The sequence below is a fragment of the Mustela lutreola genome, chromosome 1 (genome assembly GCF_030435805.1).
Source record: "Mustela lutreola isolate mMusLut2 chromosome 1, mMusLut2.pri, whole genome shotgun sequence".
Lineage (NCBI taxonomy): Eukaryota > Metazoa > Chordata > Mammalia > Carnivora > Mustelidae > Mustela > Mustela lutreola.
This window is the reverse complement of record NC_081290.1, coordinates 12,813,597-12,833,344: the sequence shown is the minus strand read 5'-3', so window position 1 is coordinate 12,833,344 and position 19,748 is coordinate 12,813,597. Positions and strand designations below refer to the sequence as shown.

The 19,748-nt window shown below is 38.4% G+C and overlaps 1 protein-coding gene across 1 annotated transcript in view; it reads right to left on the bottom strand.

Annotated features, from left to right (window-relative positions):
• The window catches only part of TMPRSS11D (transmembrane serine protease 11D), a 59,692-nt gene that overhangs the window by 18,273 nt on the left and 21,671 nt on the right, over positions 1 to 19,748 (bottom strand). Inside the window, exons 3-5 of the mRNA XM_059165570.1 lie at positions 13,014 to 13,135; positions 10,964 to 11,082; positions 4,771 to 4,838 (exon numbers count right to left, since the gene is read on the bottom strand). Of these exons, the coding sequence (XP_059021553.1) occupies positions 4,771 to 4,838; positions 10,964 to 11,082; positions 13,014 to 13,135 (309 nt within the window). The remainder of the gene's footprint in view (positions 1 to 4,770; positions 4,839 to 10,963; positions 11,083 to 13,013; positions 13,136 to 19,748) is intronic.

Sequence of the window (19,748 nt, the reverse complement as noted above, 5' to 3'; positions counted from 1 at the left end):
AAAGCATGGATTAGAAAGAAAAAAAAAATGTGCTCATCATGTCATTAAAAATAAAAAAAGATAAGGAAGTTTATGTGTCTCAGGGTTCCAGGTCTAGACAGAAAAAAGATTGTCCTGACAATTCATGATCATGAGCCTAGCTGCATGAAAGTTTTAGATCTGCATTACCACCATCTGCATGATTCCAGAAACTTTAAGAAATTAACAACAACAAAAAATGGCTCATGTGCTGCTGACCCTCCAAGAGTATCTGATAGAAGCAAATGCTCTGTAAATTGAATGTTAAATCCAGGCTGCATAGTATCCCACTTATGAAGTGGGATTAAAGTAATCCTACAGTCCCAATGGCAAAGAATTTATCATAAGCTGGAATCAGCAGAATGAGGACAGCAGCTTCAAAAATTCATATAATATTTCTTTTGATGGCTGCATAGTATTCCATTGTGTATATATACCACATCTTCTTGATCCATTCATCTGTTGATGGACATCTAGGTTCTTTCCATAGTTTGGCTATTGTGGACATTGCTGCTATAAACATTCGGGTGCATGTGTCCCTTTGGATCACTACATTTGTATCTTTAGGGTAAATACCCAATAGTGCAATTGCTGGGTCATAGGGCAGTTCTATTTTCAACATTTTGAGGAACCTCCATGCTGTTTTCCAGAGTGGCTGCACCAGCTTGCATTCCCACCAACAGTGTAGGAGGGTTCCCCTTTCTCCGCATCCTCGCCAGCATCTGTCATTTCCTGACTTGTTGATTTTAGCCATTCTGACTGGTGTGAGGTGATATCTCATTGTGGTTTTGATTTGTATTTCCCTGATGCCAAGTGATATGGAGCACTTTTTCATGTGTCATGGATGGAACTAGAGCGTATCATGCTTAGCGAAATAAGTCAAGCAGAGAAAGACAACTATCATATGATCTCCCTGATATGAGGAAGTGGTGATGCAACATGGAGGCTTAAGTGGGTAGAAGAATAAATGAAACAAGATGGGATTGGGAGGGAGACAAACCATAAGTGACTCTTAATCTCACAAAACAAACTGAGGGTTGCCGGGGGGAGGGGGTTGGGGAGAAGGGGGTGGGATTATGGACATTGGGGAGGGTATGTGATTTGGTGAGTGCTGTGAAGTGTGTAAACCTGGTGATTCACAGACCTGGGGATAAAAATATATGTATATAAAAAATATATGTTTATAAAAAATAAAAAAAAAAAAATTCATATAATAAAATTAACAGATGGGTAACTGTATTTGAAATGACTAATGACATAAAAGGGGGAATCATAAATGTGAGAAAAGTATAGGACATTATAAAAACAGACCAGACAAGCTTACAAAAGAAACAAATAGAGCTTGCAGACAGGACAACATAGTCATAATTTTTAATCAAAATTAAAAACTCAGTGGATGGGTTACACAAAATATCAGACAAAGCTAAAGAGAAATTAATTAACTGAAAGATAAAAATAAAGAAATCACACAAAATGTAGCACAGATAAAGAGATGAAACAGAGGCTAAGAGACTAGAGAAGTTTCAGTGTTTACCTAATGCAAAACTGAAGAAGATCACCAAAAAATAAAGGGGCAGCAATATTGTAAGAGATCATGAAAATTATCCAGAACGGATGAAGATATGAAGCCTTGGATCACAAGAGTCTGAGGCGTACTAAATAAAAGAAACACCTTTCCCCCACAAACAAAAATGCATCATTAAAAAACCTCTGAACTCCAAAAACAAATGGAAGACTTTCAAACAATAGAGATTTTCTACCAAAGAACATTTGACTGAAATACTATTTCTTCATAGCAACAAAAAAGGCAGTATATAATTGTACTTTCAAAATTGCTGAGAGGCTATAGCTACTGATTTAGAATTTCATATCCACATTAAAGTATTTTTCAGGAATAAACATAAATAGGACTTTTTTAGATCAAAGCAAAACAAAAAGGATACTTGATGGCTCATGGACTCTTGTGAAAATTTATAAAGAAAGTACTTCAATAAGAAGGAGATTGAACCCAGGAGGATTAAGGTATGGTAAGAAATAAAGAAAAAAAAAATGGCAAACTGGTAATCTATCATTACTGTGACTAATTTGGAGTCATTACAAATAGAGTGGAGCTAAAACATCATTCATAATAACATGAACAAGAGTTTCAAGTTCCCTATATTATTTGGAAAAAGGGTAGAGAATTAAGTCAACTCTCCTTATTTAAATTTTAAGGATAATCACTAAAAGCAAAGATGATCAAAATGCATTAGAAAATGTAGCTGTCTTTCTGTTTTAAGTGAAATGTTTGACCTATAAGGATATGTAAATGTTGAAAATAAAATATTGAAAACCCCTCTTGGGGTTAGGGATAGTGAAGAACTAACAGAAATCTAGTGGGACTGAGACTAATCTAGGTGGAGGGTAGTGAAAGATAAGCCCAGAGATGGAGATGTTAAGAAGAGATTAGAAAAAGGAAGGTTGAGTAAACTTTGTTACATATATGTGTATAAAAATGTCTCTCTCTATATATATATACATATTTATGTATATGTATATGCACACATGTACACACATTATATAAAAAGTACATGTACTTTTGATATGCATCTATTATATTCCTATATAATACTTGGCATGTTGCAAAGGCAATGGGTGGCCCATAGGAGGATTTTAACTGGGGGAATAATATGTTTAGAATTTTGTTTCAAAAATTCTTTCTGGCTGCTGTATAAATGAGTGGAGCAAGAATGAAGGAAAGGAGGCTCATTCAGGAGACTGTTCATAGTCCAGGAGAGAAATGGTTGAGGGAACTATTTGAAGAAAAGTTATGGATCTTAGAAATATTTAGGAAATAGAATAGAAAGATTAGATAGTTGGATGTGTGGGTTGAGGGAGAGGAGAAATTACAGATGACTTGTATATTTCTTGAGCAACTAGGTTGAAAGTGATGCCATTGTTAGAAGTAACAACAGTAAAAGAGTAATATTTGGTGGGGGAGAGACATTAGGTTCAGGTCTGGACACAGTGAAGTTGAGTTGTCTGTGAGATAACTGTATGATGACATCAAGTTGATGGCTGTGTACGTTCATGTCTAGAAATGAGAAGAGAGGACTTCCCAGAGATACAACTTTGAGAATAGCGAGCATATCGGGGACAATGAAGCCACTGAGAAGAACTGAGAAGATGAGACACTTATAGCACAGGCTGACATCCAACAACATTTGAAGGATGTGCAGAGAAGGCTGTGCTAGCGAAGAAAATTGAGGAGTGAATGGAGAGGTAAGAGGAAAATAAGGGCATGTAGGGTCATAGAAACGACAGGAAGGCACTACTTCAAGGAGGACTGAAAATACAACATCACCAAATACTATTGAGAGGTCCAAACAGAAGACTGATAGAGTTTATTCAGAGCTTGTGACTTGGATGTCATTGTTGAACTTGGGTAAGTAGCATTTTGTGGTGGCATCAGGGGTGAGATTGTGGGGAACTGAGCAGTAGGTGGGAAGTGAGCAAAAGGGGAGGAAATGCAGATGGTTCATGCAGTCCTACGGATTTTGAGAGCTAGTGGCCAGTACAGAGATTTTCACAGGAAAATGTTAAGGGGAATGTGCAGTGAACTGACTGAAATTCATGTTGGTAAATACTCTTCCCATGGATTCTTCCTACTCTTCTCAATTCTTAACAAGACTTATCTGATCAGATGTTCATGCTCCTGGGACTTATTCTGCAGAAAAGAAGAAATATGAATTTTCTTGTGGTGGTGGTATTTGAGAAATACCTCCCTTTCAAAGGACTTTTGCGTATTATTTGAAGGATCGGTTGATGTACCCATTTGAGGCATTTGTGATAGGGTTAGTATTCTAGTTGGGAGGGCCTGTCTCATCACATCACACAGACAGGTACACATTCAACTAAGGCAGGAATGTCGAATAACTAGAATGCATACTGCTACTCCCCTTATTATTGTTAATTCCTGCCAGACATGCTTGGATTTGGCCACAGCATCTTTTACACTACAGCGTTCTAGGCAGACACAAACCAAAAAGCTTGATGTTGGTCATAGTGTCTGATCTTGGATGAATATACCCAGGACCTCAGCATTGTGCAACTCCAGGGACACTGTTTACATGTGCTAGATTGTGAATGAGATCCACCGGATTTATACAGTAGGATGTAGATATACCTTCACCTGACTCTCTTTAATCTTTCTTCCTTTCCTATCAAGAATTGAAGCAAGAGATTATGCTGAGTGAAATAAGTCAAGCAGAGATAGTCAATTATCATCTGGTTTCACTTATTTGTGGAGCATAACAAATAGCATGGAGGACATGGGGAGATGGAGAGGAGAAGGGAGTTGAGGGAAATTGGAAGGGGAGGTGAACCATGAGAGACTATGGATGCTGAAAAACAATCTGAGGGTTTTGAAGGGGCAGGGGGTGGGAGGTTGGGGGAGCCAGGTGGTGGGTATTACAGAGGGCACGAATTGCATGGAGCACTGGTGTGGTGCATAAACAACGAATTCTGTTACGCTGAAAAGAAATAAATAATTAAAAAAAATTGAAGCGATATGTTTATTTACATTAGTAAATGGATCATATGTGGCATGTTTTGTTATTGTTTTGGCATTGTTTTTTAAGCTGCCCATGATACTTCTTTCATAATATTGCAACAAATTGTGTGAATGCTTCATTCATTATCCATGCTGTGAACAAGAGTCAAATGGGCCAAGCTGCATCTAAGCATATATGTTTTTTATAGAGTTCCACTTACCTCAGTTTGACAACATGGGCTCTGATGAACTGACTTCTTAAATTTGATTCTTTGAACGTCTTAGTAATCTGTAGAAAGAAAAGAAAAAAAAAACCTCTTTGTAGTTACAGTTGTTCTTCCCTTCCTTCTTTGTAACGTAGCAACATAGGACTTAAGTTAATGAGGAACAGGGACTGGAGTTTTCAGTTCAGTTCAGATTAGTTCAGTTCCGTCTCAGAACAGATGAGGTTGATTTAGACGAGTGATACAGCTTTCGGATGCAGTGCCTCTTTACTCATCTATGATACAAAGATGATAATGGACAGGATGCATCTTCACTAGAAGTCATCTCAACATTAGATGTTTTACTCAGGGTGATTTGGTGGCTCTTCCTAGGGGGGTCGGGGCCAGTGCCAAGCCAACACTAGGGGAGTCCATGATACAACTTACATTTGTGTGATTCCCCAACAACTGTTTTTAAATGGGTAAAACCAGGTTAAAATGAGTGATGAAAAGGAGAAAATATGTAAAGGGCAGTTTTTTCCTTGTTAATTCTGACTAATACCTAAGCATCCAAGGTTATTTGTGACATCAATCAGTAATTTCCTGACCTAACCTTAACTATTTCCCTGCATCATTTTTCTTTCTTTTTATAATGTTTAATAATTTTTCTTTTTTATTATTTTTAAAATTTTATTTTTTCAGTGTTCCAAGATTCATTGTTTATGCACCACACCCAGTGCTCTATGCAATATGTGCCCTCCTTAATACCCACCACCAGGCTCACCCATCCCCTTCCCCCCGCCCCTCCAAAACCCTGTTTGTTTCTCAGAGTCCACAGTCTCTCATGATTCATCTCCCCCTCTGATTTCCCCGAATTCACATTTCCTTTCCTTCTCCTAATGTCCTCTGTTATTCCTTATGCCTCACAAGTAAGTGAAACCATATGATAATTGACTCTCTCTGCTTGACTTATTTCACTCAGCATAATCTCCTCCAGTCCAAGCCATGTTGATGCAAAAGTTGGATATTCATCCTTTATGATGGAGGCATAATACTCCATTGTATATATGGACCATATCTTCTTTATCTATTTGTCTGTTAAAGGTAAGAAATTAAAAATAGAGCTACCCTATGACCCTGCAATTGCACTATTGGGTATTTAGCCCAAAAATACAGATGTAGTGAAAAGAAGGGCCATCTGTACCCCAGTGATCATAGCAGCACTGGCCACAGTCACCAGATTGTGGAAAGAACCAAGATTCCCTACATCATTTTTCATTCCCACCAAGGATGGTGCTCTTGAGTTATAAAGCTCAGCTTTTACTATGGGTGGTTCTGTGACTGGAATGGTTCTCCCATGACGCAGGATTAGTAAGAAGTACTGAGGTTTCCTAATGTGGGAGGGAATTCCATTGACTTGTACTGTGAGGCAGCAAAAAGGGAGATGTGGACATGGAGACTAAGTAGTGTGCTGAATATTAGAGTAAGCCAGGATTTGAAACCAATCCTTCTTGAGACTGTAAAGTTAATGCAATCTTTATTACACCACTTTGTATCTTTTAAAATATCCATTCCTATAGGCTGGTATCAGACTGCCAGTAATTCGACAAAACGATGATTTTCTTTCTTTTCAGACAACTTCGGACACTTCAAAGAATAATGAGACTATGAGTTTTATGGAAATAGCTCATGTTCCTTTTTTAAAAAATTTAGGAAATATTAGTAATGTTGAGAAAGAAAAAAAAAAATCTCCCCAAATTCTATGAACTAGAATTAACAGTTCCAGTTATTTGGTGAAATATATTCCAGTTAACTACAAAGAAAGATGAATTTTAATATGCTTGTTAATATACTATTATAGGAGGTATTTTAATAAACGGTTTAACTTTAGTTTTACTTGATTTTTTAATTAATTAATTAATTAATTAATTTTTTAGATTTTTTATTTTTTATAAACATATATTTTTATCCCCAGGGGTACAGGTCTGCGAATCACCAGGTTTATACACTTCATAGCACTCACCAAAGCACAGTAAAAGGAATTGACCTAAAGCTGAAGGAATTGGTAAAATCTGGATTAATGTTTCCTGTGATTATATTTTAATTTATGGTTTGGCACTACACCTGCACAGGCTAGACTGGACCAAAGTTAAAAAATCCACCTTAATTATGACATTTTTGTTATGTGGAAAACTTTGGTGATGAGTAAGATAATAAGCAACGTAAAGAAAACAAATTGATTAATTGGTTGATATCAAAATACAGGGATAAAAGAAGACGACTATGGATAAGATTTTGGATTTTCCAGAATGCAATGTAATTGGCCCTTTCATTAAAACTTATCAGTTCTGATATCAGTTCTAATATCAGTTCTAACTTATCAGTTTCACTAGAACTTATCAGTTCACAGAAAATCAGTGAGCAGATAACTGTAGAGAATTCCAATAGCATAGTGGAAAGGGAAGCTGATGGAGAACACAGATAAGTTGGCTTGCTATAAGAACTTGAATGAGCCTTGTAACCTTTCTTCTTCTCAGTTTTTCCATCCGTAAAATTACATCATGATGGTTTTGGAAGGGCATGGTGTTAGGTATGAAGAGAATTGAATGGAAATGAAGGAAATAGAGGGGAATAAAACCTACAGGGATTGGTGATGGATTGGATATTTGGAATGATAGAGGGCAGTAGGTCAAAGATGAATTCTAGGTTTTTGCTTTGGAAAACTTAATGAGTGACATTGGGACAGGATTGTTGGAAGAAGGCTGGTATGGTATGGGGAAATCATGAATTTGATTTTAAGACATAATACATTTGAGATAAAAAAAAAAAAGCCAAGTAGAGATATTAACCAGGTAGTTGGATGAAACAGTCTGAAATACAGAAGAAATGTCTGGGCTTGAGATCAAGTGAGTCATTAGATAAGTATTAGCTGAAGTAGTGCACATGGATGAGATCATCTATTAATACACAACAGTGTGACTGGAGAGGAGAGCGAAGTCAAAGCCTTGGGGAATTTCAGCTTTGAATGTCAGCATAGAAGAGGGTGATCCTGTAAGGACACAGAGAAGTGGCCAGAAAAGCAGGATAGGAAAAGCAAATGAGTGAATATTTTGCTTGAAAATCAGAAAATGATGGGCTTTTTGAGTTAGAATATACCATAAAAATCATCTGGTCCAATGATTTTATTTCACTGGTGAGTAAATCGAGAGCCGGAAAAGAGACATGAATCGCCTAATAAAACAGAAGATTCTGGGGCTATTCTATTGCTCATTAAGTAGGATGGGTTGTTTGTCGGACAAGGATGATGATGGGACTCAGGGTACCATTGGGAAATGGAATGTATGATCCTTGGATCTGGAGTCAGAAGCCCTTGGTTTGCATGCTGGTTCTACCGCTCTACAGGTGATTGACATTTTAACATGTTTCCTAATCTCACAACCTTTACTTTATCCATCTATAAAAATGATTTGTTGATTCATTTGGCCGTCGTGAACTGAAGGTTAGAGAGTGCTTTGTGAACCATAAATTTGCACTGCAGTAGAGTATTATTCATAAGGTGTTTTAAATGTTTAAAGTGTTTTTACTGAAAGATAAAGAAATCAGAGTGTGGAAATCATACATCTGAAGAATTTCAAGGGAAAACTTTCTCTGCTAGTTGTTTAAGTATATTGTAAAACCACAGTACTCCAAATAGTTTGGTACTGGTATGGGTAAAGATTAGTCAGTGAAGACAAGGAGGTACAGAAAAAAGAAAAGGAGGAATTTGTGTATAATAAAAGTGGCATGGCAGATATACCCATTGCACTATTAAACACATGCTTTTGGTACCACCACCTAGCTATTTTGGGGGATAAAGTTGGATCTCTACCTTATTGCAAAGTAAATTACAGATGAATAAAAGATAAAATTATAAAAACTGAAATAACAAAATTATAGAAAGGAAACGAAGGGGCGCCTGGGTGGCTCAGTGGGTTAAAGCCTCTGCCTTCCGCACAGGTCATGATCCCAGGGTCCTGGGATCGAGCCCCGCATCGGGCTCTCTGCTCAACGAGGAGCCTGCTTCCTCCTCTCTCTCTCTCTGCCTGCCTCTGCCTACTTGTGATCTCTGTCTGTCAAATAAATAAATAAAAATCATAAGAAAAAGAAAATGAAAATGAATATTTTAAAGAGTATTTAGAGTGGAGAAAGCATTTTTAACCTAACACAACAGGGAGAACTCATACAAAGGATTGATAATTTGGCTATATGAAAAATTAAATGTTTAACATTAAAAACCCCCTGTATTATAAACAAGATTGAGAGTTAAGTCATATTGTTAGAGAAATATATGCAATGTGAATGACTGGCAACTTTACTATTCTAATAAGTACAAGTTACAAGTCTTTTTTTTCCCCCCAAATCCATATAAAATAGACAAGTGCTCCAGTAAGAAAATGGGCAAGGTCGTGATCAGGCAATTCACAAACGAGGTTGTAAACATGACCTATTCATATAGGAAGACAGATTAAATCTTAGTAATTAAGGAAATGCAAACCAAAACAATTAGTGCTAGTGAGCTATCACTTCTCACCTTCTGAATTAGCGACAATTAAAATGGTTTACGACGCCGCGTGTTAATGCCATGGGGAAAGAAGCGTACCCGTGTGCACTTGCGTAATGCGGGTGAGAATGTAAACTGGAGCATTTCTGGAGTGCAGCCTAAGAATTAATCTTAAAAATGCAGGGAATACTATATTGATGTAAGCAAGTGGTTGAATAAATACATGGGGAGAATAGAAAAACAGAAGAATTTAAAATATCCTTCAAATATTCAAAGCATTACTCCCCGCTCCTCTACTTCTTATGCGTGGCTTAGACACGGTGTCTTTCTTTCAAAGAGTGCAGTGTGGTTAAGGGAGGGAATGACTGTACGAGGTAGAAAGCTCACAAACACTTCAGCTGGGTGATCAAGTTGACGGTGACTGACAGTGTAATGAACCCCCTTCGTGTGATGGAATGCAAATGATACTTTTCCTCTTTGGTCTTCCTCCCTCCCCAAACTCCACTCTAAGCAAGAGAAAACAAACAAACAAAAAAGGCCCAGTTGTGGGATTTTACAAGATGACTGGCCAGTACTCTGCAAAACTGTCAAGATTCTCAAAAACAAGGAAAATCGTAGGGACTCTCATAGATTCTCTTCCCTAATCAACTGATTCAGCCGTTTCTTCTGATCTCATTAAACATTTAAATGATATACCTAACTTCCCCTGCTCTAATCCCATTAAACTAAGCAGTTGTTCCATAACTTGGCTTCTAGCGAAGTTTGCCTCTGGGGAAAAATGTGTTAGATGAGCCAATATTTAGTTTCCCAGTCACAAGATTTCTCATTACAGATCAACTTAATGGTTCCCAAAGTGTGGTCCTTGGACCATAAGCCTCATCGTCACCTGGGAACTTAGAAATGCAAATTCTTGAGTTCACCCCAGGCCTATTGAATCAGAGACTCTGACATCAGAGCCTAGAAATATGTGATTTGACAAGCCTGCCTGGTGATTCTGTTACTTGCTAAAGTTTTAGACACATTGGATTAATTTATATTCTTAAGACTCTTTAAAAGCTAAGTAAGACCTCAAGACTGGTCAACTCTGACTGTGTGAGCTAAAGGCCAGATTCTGGTCCATGGTCATAAATGAATGCAAGGGTCCACTTGTGAGATTTCCTGGTGGGCCTCTTCAAGTGAAAGCCTGACCTTGCTTTGCATATTTCCTATGTCTATCACTGAGCCAGAGTAGGATGTTGTCTAAACTATGTTATTATTGAGGTGCAAACATGTCATTTAGCACCTGCTCCCTGTGTATTTAGTTGGGTAAGAAGAAAGGAAAGAAAGCCAAATGGAAAGGATTTAAAAAGGCAATCTCAAGAGGAGCAGTAGTAAATGCTCAACTTGCATGAACTGCAGACTTCCAGCCCTTGAAGTCATAATCATATAAAAGATGAATTTACTCAAGAGCCTTCTAGCACTTTTCACTCATGACTTAAAAAAAAAAAAGTAAAGAAGAATCAGTATACTAGCAAATTAACTTGGAAAAAACACAAAGAAACATATCCTTCAGTATTCAGGGATGAAAAATATGCAGAGCATTTAGCAGTTACAAATAGATCACAACATGTTAGATTTTTTACCAAATTTGTTTTATGACAGAATAAAGAGCAAAGACAAACATTAACTTACCATAGATTCAATTCTTCCACTCAAAGCCCTATATTCCTGTGTACCTGGTGAATTTAACTGATTACTATATTTGACATTTAGGATTTTAAAGCTGCTATGGTAAAAGTAAGACTTTTGATCTGTAAAGCAAAGAAAAGGCAGAATTAGTCTCACTACTAAGTACTTTAAACTTTAATTTATCCAGGATTATAGGATGCTCTATTATACAATTAAAAAATTTGCTTCTCTTAAATGAATAGTTGTTTTCATGATTCTCTTTCTCCTAGAAGAGTTGAATAGTATCTCATCCAAAAAAATTTTTTTTGCTTCTCTTAAAGAAAACCCCAAACTTACTATAAATGAAACTATAATAAAATTATTTTTCTTTCAGTTTTTAAAAAACTGACAGATCTGAAACTGTTAAGGATGTAGGAAAATCAGAGCAGCATTATTTGTGAAATTAAAGTGATCAGAAGTATCATAATTTTCATTTTAACTATATTTTAGGGAGACTTGTGATTGCAGATTTATTCATCAAGAAGTATTAATGAATGTCTATAATATGCTATTATTAATTTATCACTAAAGAAGAACCCAAAGTAATTCTGAATATTTTAAGAATTGTTTAAAAAAATAATCATTTTAGAGGAATTAGTGACTTGTTAGTTTTTTAGAGTAAGCTAGAAAATAAACGTTTGAATAAAATAACTAATAGGTTGTCCAGTGTGAATTATTTCCACCAAAAAATGTCTGCCAGAGGACATATTCAGTTGGGTGAAGAAAGTAAATATTTCTAAAACATACTGTATACATCTTAGAAACATTATGAACATGGATATAATAACCTAACCTGTCTCAGGAAAAATCTTTTGATCATTCATAAGCATAATTCATGCAGAAAAGTATGTATATCGGGGAAAGAGTTAGAGATCCTGGAGGAAGGGTAGTATAGTCCTTTGTGGTGGAGGGGCAAGTCTTTTAAGGGCCATAAATGGTTACTGGGACACATTCTGCAGAGGATGAACCTAGACTCTTCTACTTGTGTGACAAGATGGTACAACTAAAAGTGAAAATTGATTAATTTAATTGGGAGCTTGAGGTGTCTTACCTCTGTAATTCACCTTAGATGTAACTGCCCCCAGGTGATTTGACAGAAAAATGTAGCCACAATTTTATAATTAGCTTGACTGAAAAGATTATTTATTATTACTGGTTTTCCTAATGCTGGTAATTTTATTGTGCCATTGAGAACTTTTCAGCTTTCACATAAATATGCATTTTTGCCTATTTACTATGGAATATATAATAAATTATATTCTCTCTGTCTCTCTACATTCATTCATACTCACACATATGATTTAAATGATTTAACAGAATTATAGTTGAAATAAAATAATCCCAAAATGCATTTTTAGATGAAAAAAGCACATTATAGCATATATTATATAGGGAATTAGACACAATTTTCTTTATCTACATTAAAACATCTGAAAGAATGTTCACTGAGATATTAAAGAACATTGTTTGTGAGTAAGCAGGGTATCCTGTATTCTTTATATTGTTTCTTGTCCATGTGTCCTTTATTTTTGTGATATAATAATACTAAGAGAAATAATAAAAGAACAGGTCCTTTTTAAAATTTGTTTTTCTCCTGTTTTATGAGGAGAAAGATCATGATTAACATATACTTCCAAATTTTTAAGGTTGAAACTTAAAATTCTTTGCAATATTTTACTTTTACAGTTTTTCAGTGGAAATCATGATATTAAATGAGAAAACAAAATCGGCAAATTCTAGTACCAGAAAAGAATCAAGAGATTTTTTTTTCCTTTGGCTAGAATAATTCTTGTCTGGGTAATACTGTTTATTCTAAAAAAAAAAAAGAAGAGAAAAAAGTACTAATTGAGGGAAATATAGACACAAACATGTATTTAGGGATATATAAGACATACAATTACATTATATTAAAAAATAATAGTGGCTATAAAAGGAAGAATGCCAAACGTTTCATCTGAAGGTATATTTAGTTATTTGGTTTGGAAAGTGGTCCTTTTAGTGTTCTAGTACTTACCAAAAGCTAAAAAGTAGATGAGTAGAGCTACGGTTACCGCCAAGATTACCACCCCTGCCACAACAACAAAACACACTACATACGGATTCAGGAATCTTGAGGTTGAGGGCACCCGTGCTGGCCTTAAAAAAAGAGAAAATGATCAAAAACTAACCTTTGATTCAGGGAAGCCATTACTGTAGGGTTTAAGAACATTTTCTATCTTCCTTTGTCTTTTAGTATGGACATAGCTCTCCATATAGGAAACCATGTGATTCTTGACCAGAACCTTTTTTTTTTTTTTTTAAAGATTTTATTTATTTATTTGACAGACAGAGATCACAAGTAGGCAGAGAAGCAGGCAGAGAGAGAGAGGAGGAAGCAGGCTCCACGCTAAGCAGAGAGTCCAATGCGGGGCTTGATCCCAGGACCCTGGAATCATGACCTGAGCCGAAGGCAGAGGCTTTAACCCACTGAGCCACCCAGGCACCCCACTTGACGAGAACCTTAGTGACTTTTCTTTCAAATTTTTTTTCAGCACGAAAATGCTGACATTTTGGTAGTTTGATAGAAGCATAAGTAAATCGGACTTATGCTTTGCAATGATTTCTCTTCCTCTGTCATTTGATGAGGTTCTCAAGAGTAACAATTAATTGTACTGTTTTTTTGTCTTCCCAAGACCTTATGCTGGACACTTACTACGTATGGTAAAGCTCTCTTAGCTGAGTACCATCCCTAGTGGTATACAGATGAGGAGTCCTTCTGGGTGGAGAGAGGGGTGGAGGGAGTCAGAACAGTAGCATTCCTCCCTGCATATTCTCTGTATTATTAAAAATGGGGGTGTGACCAGAGGTTGAGTGCTCAGGTCCTGGAGAATAACAAGCCTGAACTCTGAAATTCACCTCTGAAATGAATTACAACTGTCCCAACAGCAGAAGATTTGTGTGATTTATTATTTTTTTCCCCAATGAATTTATAAACTACAGTGCAAGCCAGTAGATTTGTACTAATATGGTATCTGGTGATTATTATTAAGCACATGATCTAGGTACTATCTTCTTCCCTGCCTCCCTCCACACAGCCACGTACACTTGCGCTAGGGAGGTAACCAGAAGAACTAAGTGTGAATTTCTCTTTTCTCCCTTGTTTGCTTGGAGGTCATATTGTCATTCATCTAAGACTTTCCTAGCCTGACAAGTGGGATTAATAATATCTGTCTCGGGGCACCTGGGTGGCTCAGTGGGTTAAAGCCTCTACCTTTGGCTCAGGTCATGATCCCAGGGTCCTGGGATCGAGCCCCGCATCGGGCTCTCTGCTCGGTGGGGAGCCTGCCTCCCCCTCTCTCTTTGCCTGCCTCTCTGCCTACTTGTGATTTCTGTCTGTCAAATAAATAAACAAAATCTTAAAAAAAAAAAAAAAGAAAAAATCTGTCTCACATGCTGTCTTGAATATCAAGGAGGTTATGTTAGGAAATATATTTCTAGTTAAATAGATTGTCTACTAGGCGTGTGCCACTGGAGGGGAAAGATAGTATGCATGCTTTTGTTTCGGACACTTTGCAGAGTAACTGCTGTAAATAGGTGATTCATAAATATTTATGTTATTCATAAGTTTGTTGCAGTGTTAACTTTGAGCACGTTTCAGATTTAAAGCCTTAACATAGGGCACCTAGGTGGCTCAGTGGGTTGGGCCTCTGCCTTTGGCTCTGGTTATGCTCTCAGCATGCTGGGATCAAGCCCCGCATCGGGCTCTCTGCTCAGCCAGGAGCCTGCTTCCCCCATCTCTCTCTGCCTGCCTCTCTGCCTACTTGTGATCTCTGTCTGTCAAATAAATAAATAAAAAATCTTAAAAAAAATAAAGCCTTAACATAGCTGAAAAATAGTTACACTTAACAAGATTATAGTTTCTCATTTTTCCTATTTGTTTTGCCAATCTTCTGGTGTAAGTGTGAAATGAGGGTCAGTGATTTGCAGACATTTAGTTTTCATAGTAGGGCTGCCTGTTGTTGTTTGGGCTCTCCATGACTCAGAAACACTTCCTGGTATTTTATAGTATATCACCAGCACATCGTATTCTGTGGTTCTGAGACCAGTAACATATCAAGAGATTGTTGGAGGCAGACTGGGACTTGACAACTTTCAATTTTGTTGAACAAACACATTAATCATACAAAAATTGACCATGCTCAAACATCATCTAACGAAGAGGCATTTACGTGCCTAAAAGTAGGAAGGACATAGTCTCAGGCTAGCAAAATATGAATAATGTAGCTTTAGTTTTATGATATCTTTTTTACTGCATTGCTCTTTGTTCATTTTGCTATACGTGAACACTGACTTCCACTGACGCTGGTCCAGAGTCCAGCACTAGGAAACCACCACTGCGTTAAACTTCAGATTGGAGGAAATTGGCACTTTGACATTTGTTGATTTTTGAGACTCAGTTTACTCACCTGTTACCATATGTGGTCACTGTGCAAATCACACACAATCACAGATGCACGGTGTTTGGCATTTGTGATTTCAGTAAATGGTAGTGGCTGTTGAGTAGTGGCAGAGTCAAAAGGAGACAGAGTTGGAGTCTGGGGTAAACCCAAAAGTCTGAATAATTTCCAAACTGGTAGATCATTCTCCTCAACCAGAGATGAACTAATGTGTCAAGACTTATGAGTGTGGAGAGAGAAGTGGTGAGAAACAAGAAGTTGAAGGTTGAAAAAAACACAAGGGCTGGAGTCAGCATGTGCTGGTTTAGCTTGGATAAGGCCATGGGAATGACTTTATCGCCAACTTTGCTTCAGTTCATGGAAAACACCTTAAACTCAATGACTAAAAAGCACCAGGAGACATATGACTCAATAAACAAAGGGCGTGGAGCTCAAATCACCTTAATCCCACAAGCCATAATTAATTGCATAAGAATGGGTTGTTGCACCATGTAGAAACCGCTGAAGAAATATCTACTCTTCTGCTGGTAGTGCAACTTGTCATTGAACCTCTGTATATGGTTGATTACAGAGCTTATGCCAACACAAACTAAATCGTGCACAGTATTTACTTTGAAACTATTGGAGATAACATATTTGCAAACACTGAATTTTGAGGCAATGTAATGGAAATCTGTGCAAGAAAATAACTGCTTTTAAAGCCTGTTCCTGATCAGTGAGATTGCCTTTGAACAAAGCAAAACAAATAATTCAGTTCTAACACGTTTAACCAGCTTCCCCCTCTTGTTTGCTCTCTTTTATTAACTTGGAAGAGTTACATTGATGCTGCAGAACTTATTCTATAGTTTTGAGAGTCTAAGTGTCAGGCACTGCACATGCGTATTGCCGGTCTTCACAGCTGTAACACAGGTATTATGATCCTGTTTTGAAGATAGGGAAAGTGAGGCTTAGAGAGTAAATAACTCAAAATTACTCAGGAGGGACAGCTGAAAATTGAAACGAGGTTGGTTTGAATCAAAGCACACGCACTTCCTTTCACGTGCGCTTCCTCACACTATGGGAGACAGGAAAGCTGCGGGACTCCTAGCTCTTCTGACTTCATTTGGGGTAAGGATCAACATCCATGGAGTGCGAGGACTTTGTCTTACACATAGTAAGTGTGCGATAAAACAATTGTTGACTTAATTTTTATTTGAAGGTAAATCTTACGTTAATATAGCGACGTTATTTAGAAATATTAATTAATCTTTGCCATTGGCCCATAGTTACAGCCAATATAGGGCTGTGGATTAATAGAGCCATTGGCAATAATTTCCATTATCTGCAAGAATGGAGGAAAACAGTGACAGGGGAATCGTAAACTCAGATGCATGTGCATGTAAAGGACTTTTAGACAATTTTGTGTGCTTCAAATTACATTTCAGGTGTCACCATAACAAAGATTTGGACCACAGTTGTCTTCTCCTGCGAAGCATTCTTCCTCGATAATCCCACTTCATGCCATAGTTTCAGCAAGCACTCTATAGGATAACATTTTCTTTTTTTTTTTTTTAAGATTTTTATTTATTTATTTATTTGACAGACAGAGATCACAAGTAGGCAGAGAGGCGGGCAGAGAGAGAGGAAGGGAAGCAGGCTCCCTGCTGAGCAGAGAGCCCTATGCCGGGCTCGATCCCAGGATCTCAGGATCATGACCTGAGTCGAAGGTAGAGGCTTTAACCCACTGAGCCACCCAGGCACGCCTAGGATAACATTTTCTAGGACAGATCCTCAGCCCAGATCTCTGTCTTTGAGCTTGATGCCATCAGTGCTAGTTATCACCAGATATCTTCTGGATGCTTTACAACCTCCTTAAATATGAGAGGTCTGGGAATGGGGTGAAGGTGAAATATTTTCTCTCTGGATTTTTACCAGTCTCAGAGAATTCCAACCAGCACTTTGCATCATTAAGCCTTGACTGGTGTTGCCGGTTGTCCTCCTAGGGAGGGATTCTGCAGCTCTTGGACAGAAAGGAAGCTCTGTGTGTGTGTGTGTGTGGGCGCGCGCACGTGTGTGAGATACTCATGCATTGTCCTCTGCTATCTTTTTATTTAAGCTGGGGTCCAGGGAGGATGTGAGTAAGCGGAGGAGACGAGTGGGATAGGTTCATTGTCTCTGAAGGGAGAGATTCCTTTTGATTTCTCTGTTGCCTGAGAGCTTCGGGTCTGGAAGCCTGACTATCAGGTCCTGAGTTGCCCAAGTATAAAACCTGGGGATGGTGGGTGATACCCAAGCCATAGGTTTTGTGTCTCTGGGGAACTGCTTTCTTCAGAGGGAAGGAGGTGGGATGCTGTGAATTGGCTGTGAGTTTCTGAGTTTTACCAAATAAAGTGGAATCTAAGAAGAAAAAAAAGGAACCCTCCTTGAAACTGAACTTTTCCCTCAGTACTACACTCCACACTATTTCTAAAATTGGTGAATTTCACTGCTATCTACCTGGTACCCTAAGTTGGAGACCTAGGAATTAGCTGCATCTGCGCTCTCGGTCTCTCTCGCATTCAAGAGTCACCACAAAATCCTTATCTTATCCTTATCTTTCTTTTTCTATACCCTCTATTTTGTTCTTAATTTTGGCTGTTACCGCCTGAATTGTATGACCTGCAATGCCTCCTAACGGATCTCCCTGCTTCCATCAACTACAGTCATTAATTAGTTAATGCAAGACGCATTTGGTGAGTGACGTCGATGTTCTGGGGGCTGGAATACAGTGAAAGAAACAGACAAACAGCCGTTCTAATGGTGAAGGGAGACAGAAATGAAGAAGTAAAATAAGGGAAAAAGCAGAGAGGTGGGGAAAGAAGTGTGTATGTGGCACTGAAAGTTAAGGTAGCAAGAAAGGCCATGCTAGAAGGTGATACTTGAATAAAGGCCTAAAGCTGGCGAGAGAGCAAGCTATGAAGGTACCTGGAGAAGAATGGTTTCAGCAGTGGTAAGAGCAGGCTCTGAGCCAGGAGCTCCGCTTGTAAATGTGAGAAACAGCAAGGGCAGCTAGATGGGGTGGAAGGAGCAAGGTAGAGATGTAGGCGTGAGAGGGAGCCAAGGTCAGAAAGGTGGGCCGAGAGTCAGCAGGTGCGCAGATCGGTTAGGGCTTTGCATATCAGGGCTTTGGTCTGCCCTTGGTGAAATCAAAAATCTTTGAGGGTTTTGAGCAAAGGAGTGACATCACATCTGTTTTTCTGATAGGATCACTCCGGGTGGTGGGATGGAACAGGGGCATGATTTCGGTCAGTCAGTAGTTGAGGTGAGGAGGGATGGTAGTTTAGGGAGCAGGTGGGAGTGGAGGTGGTGAGGAGTGTCTCGTTTAGACCTACTTTTAATTTGGACCCTAGAGGATTTGCTGAAGATTCACCTAGGAGATATGGGAACAAGAGGAATCTAGATTGAAATCAAGATTTTTGCTTCCTTCTAATCAACCCTTTCAAATCCTTCCAGGGAGTTTTTTGAATTTAAATCTTCGGTTCTGACACTCTCCCCTTCCCCTGCCTCATTTGAAATTTATCTATAGCTTGTCAAGATACTCAGGATGGGGGCGCCTGGGTGGCTCAGTGGGTTAAGCCTCTGCCTTCAGCTCAGGTCATGGTCTCAGGTTCCTGCGATTGAGCCCTGCATCGGGCTCTCTGCTCAGCTGGGAGCCTGCTATGTTTCCACCGCCCCCGCCACCCCCGGCCTGTCTCTCTGCCCATTTGTGATCTCTCTCTGTCAAATAAATAAAATCTTTAAAAAAAAAAAAAAAAAAAGATCCTCAGGATGGCATCCAAATCTTCCAAATGGCACTGAAAGCCCTTCACAGTCATTTCTGCTTCTTTAGCTCCTGCCATACCCTCATGTACTTACTTAACCCGGCCAGGCCAAATGGGGCAGCCAGTGCTGTGTGTGACGACCCTTTGCCTAGAAAAGCTCATACCTCAACTGCCCAGCAGATTCCCATTTTGTTCTTAAGGTAATTCAACCGTATTTCTTTTCCCTCCAAGTAGATACCTTCTTCTCTCCTAGCTTCCCCTCATCTGATCTCGTAATTCCCAGTGAATTTCTCTATCCTAGTCCTTTTCCTACTTCATGTGGGAAACAATGGTTTTCTTGCCTGCACCCACCTCTAGGCTGTAACTTCTGAGAAGTAGACATGTATCGTGTCTGTCAGGACATGTCCCCTCCTTAGCACAACACCCATTATGGAGTCCACATCGGGTTTTATTTATGAAAAAATTGAGGAATGACACTGCAAAGAAGAGTTTAAAAATAATTTAACTAGAGTTTGGAAGGACTTGATGTAGGAT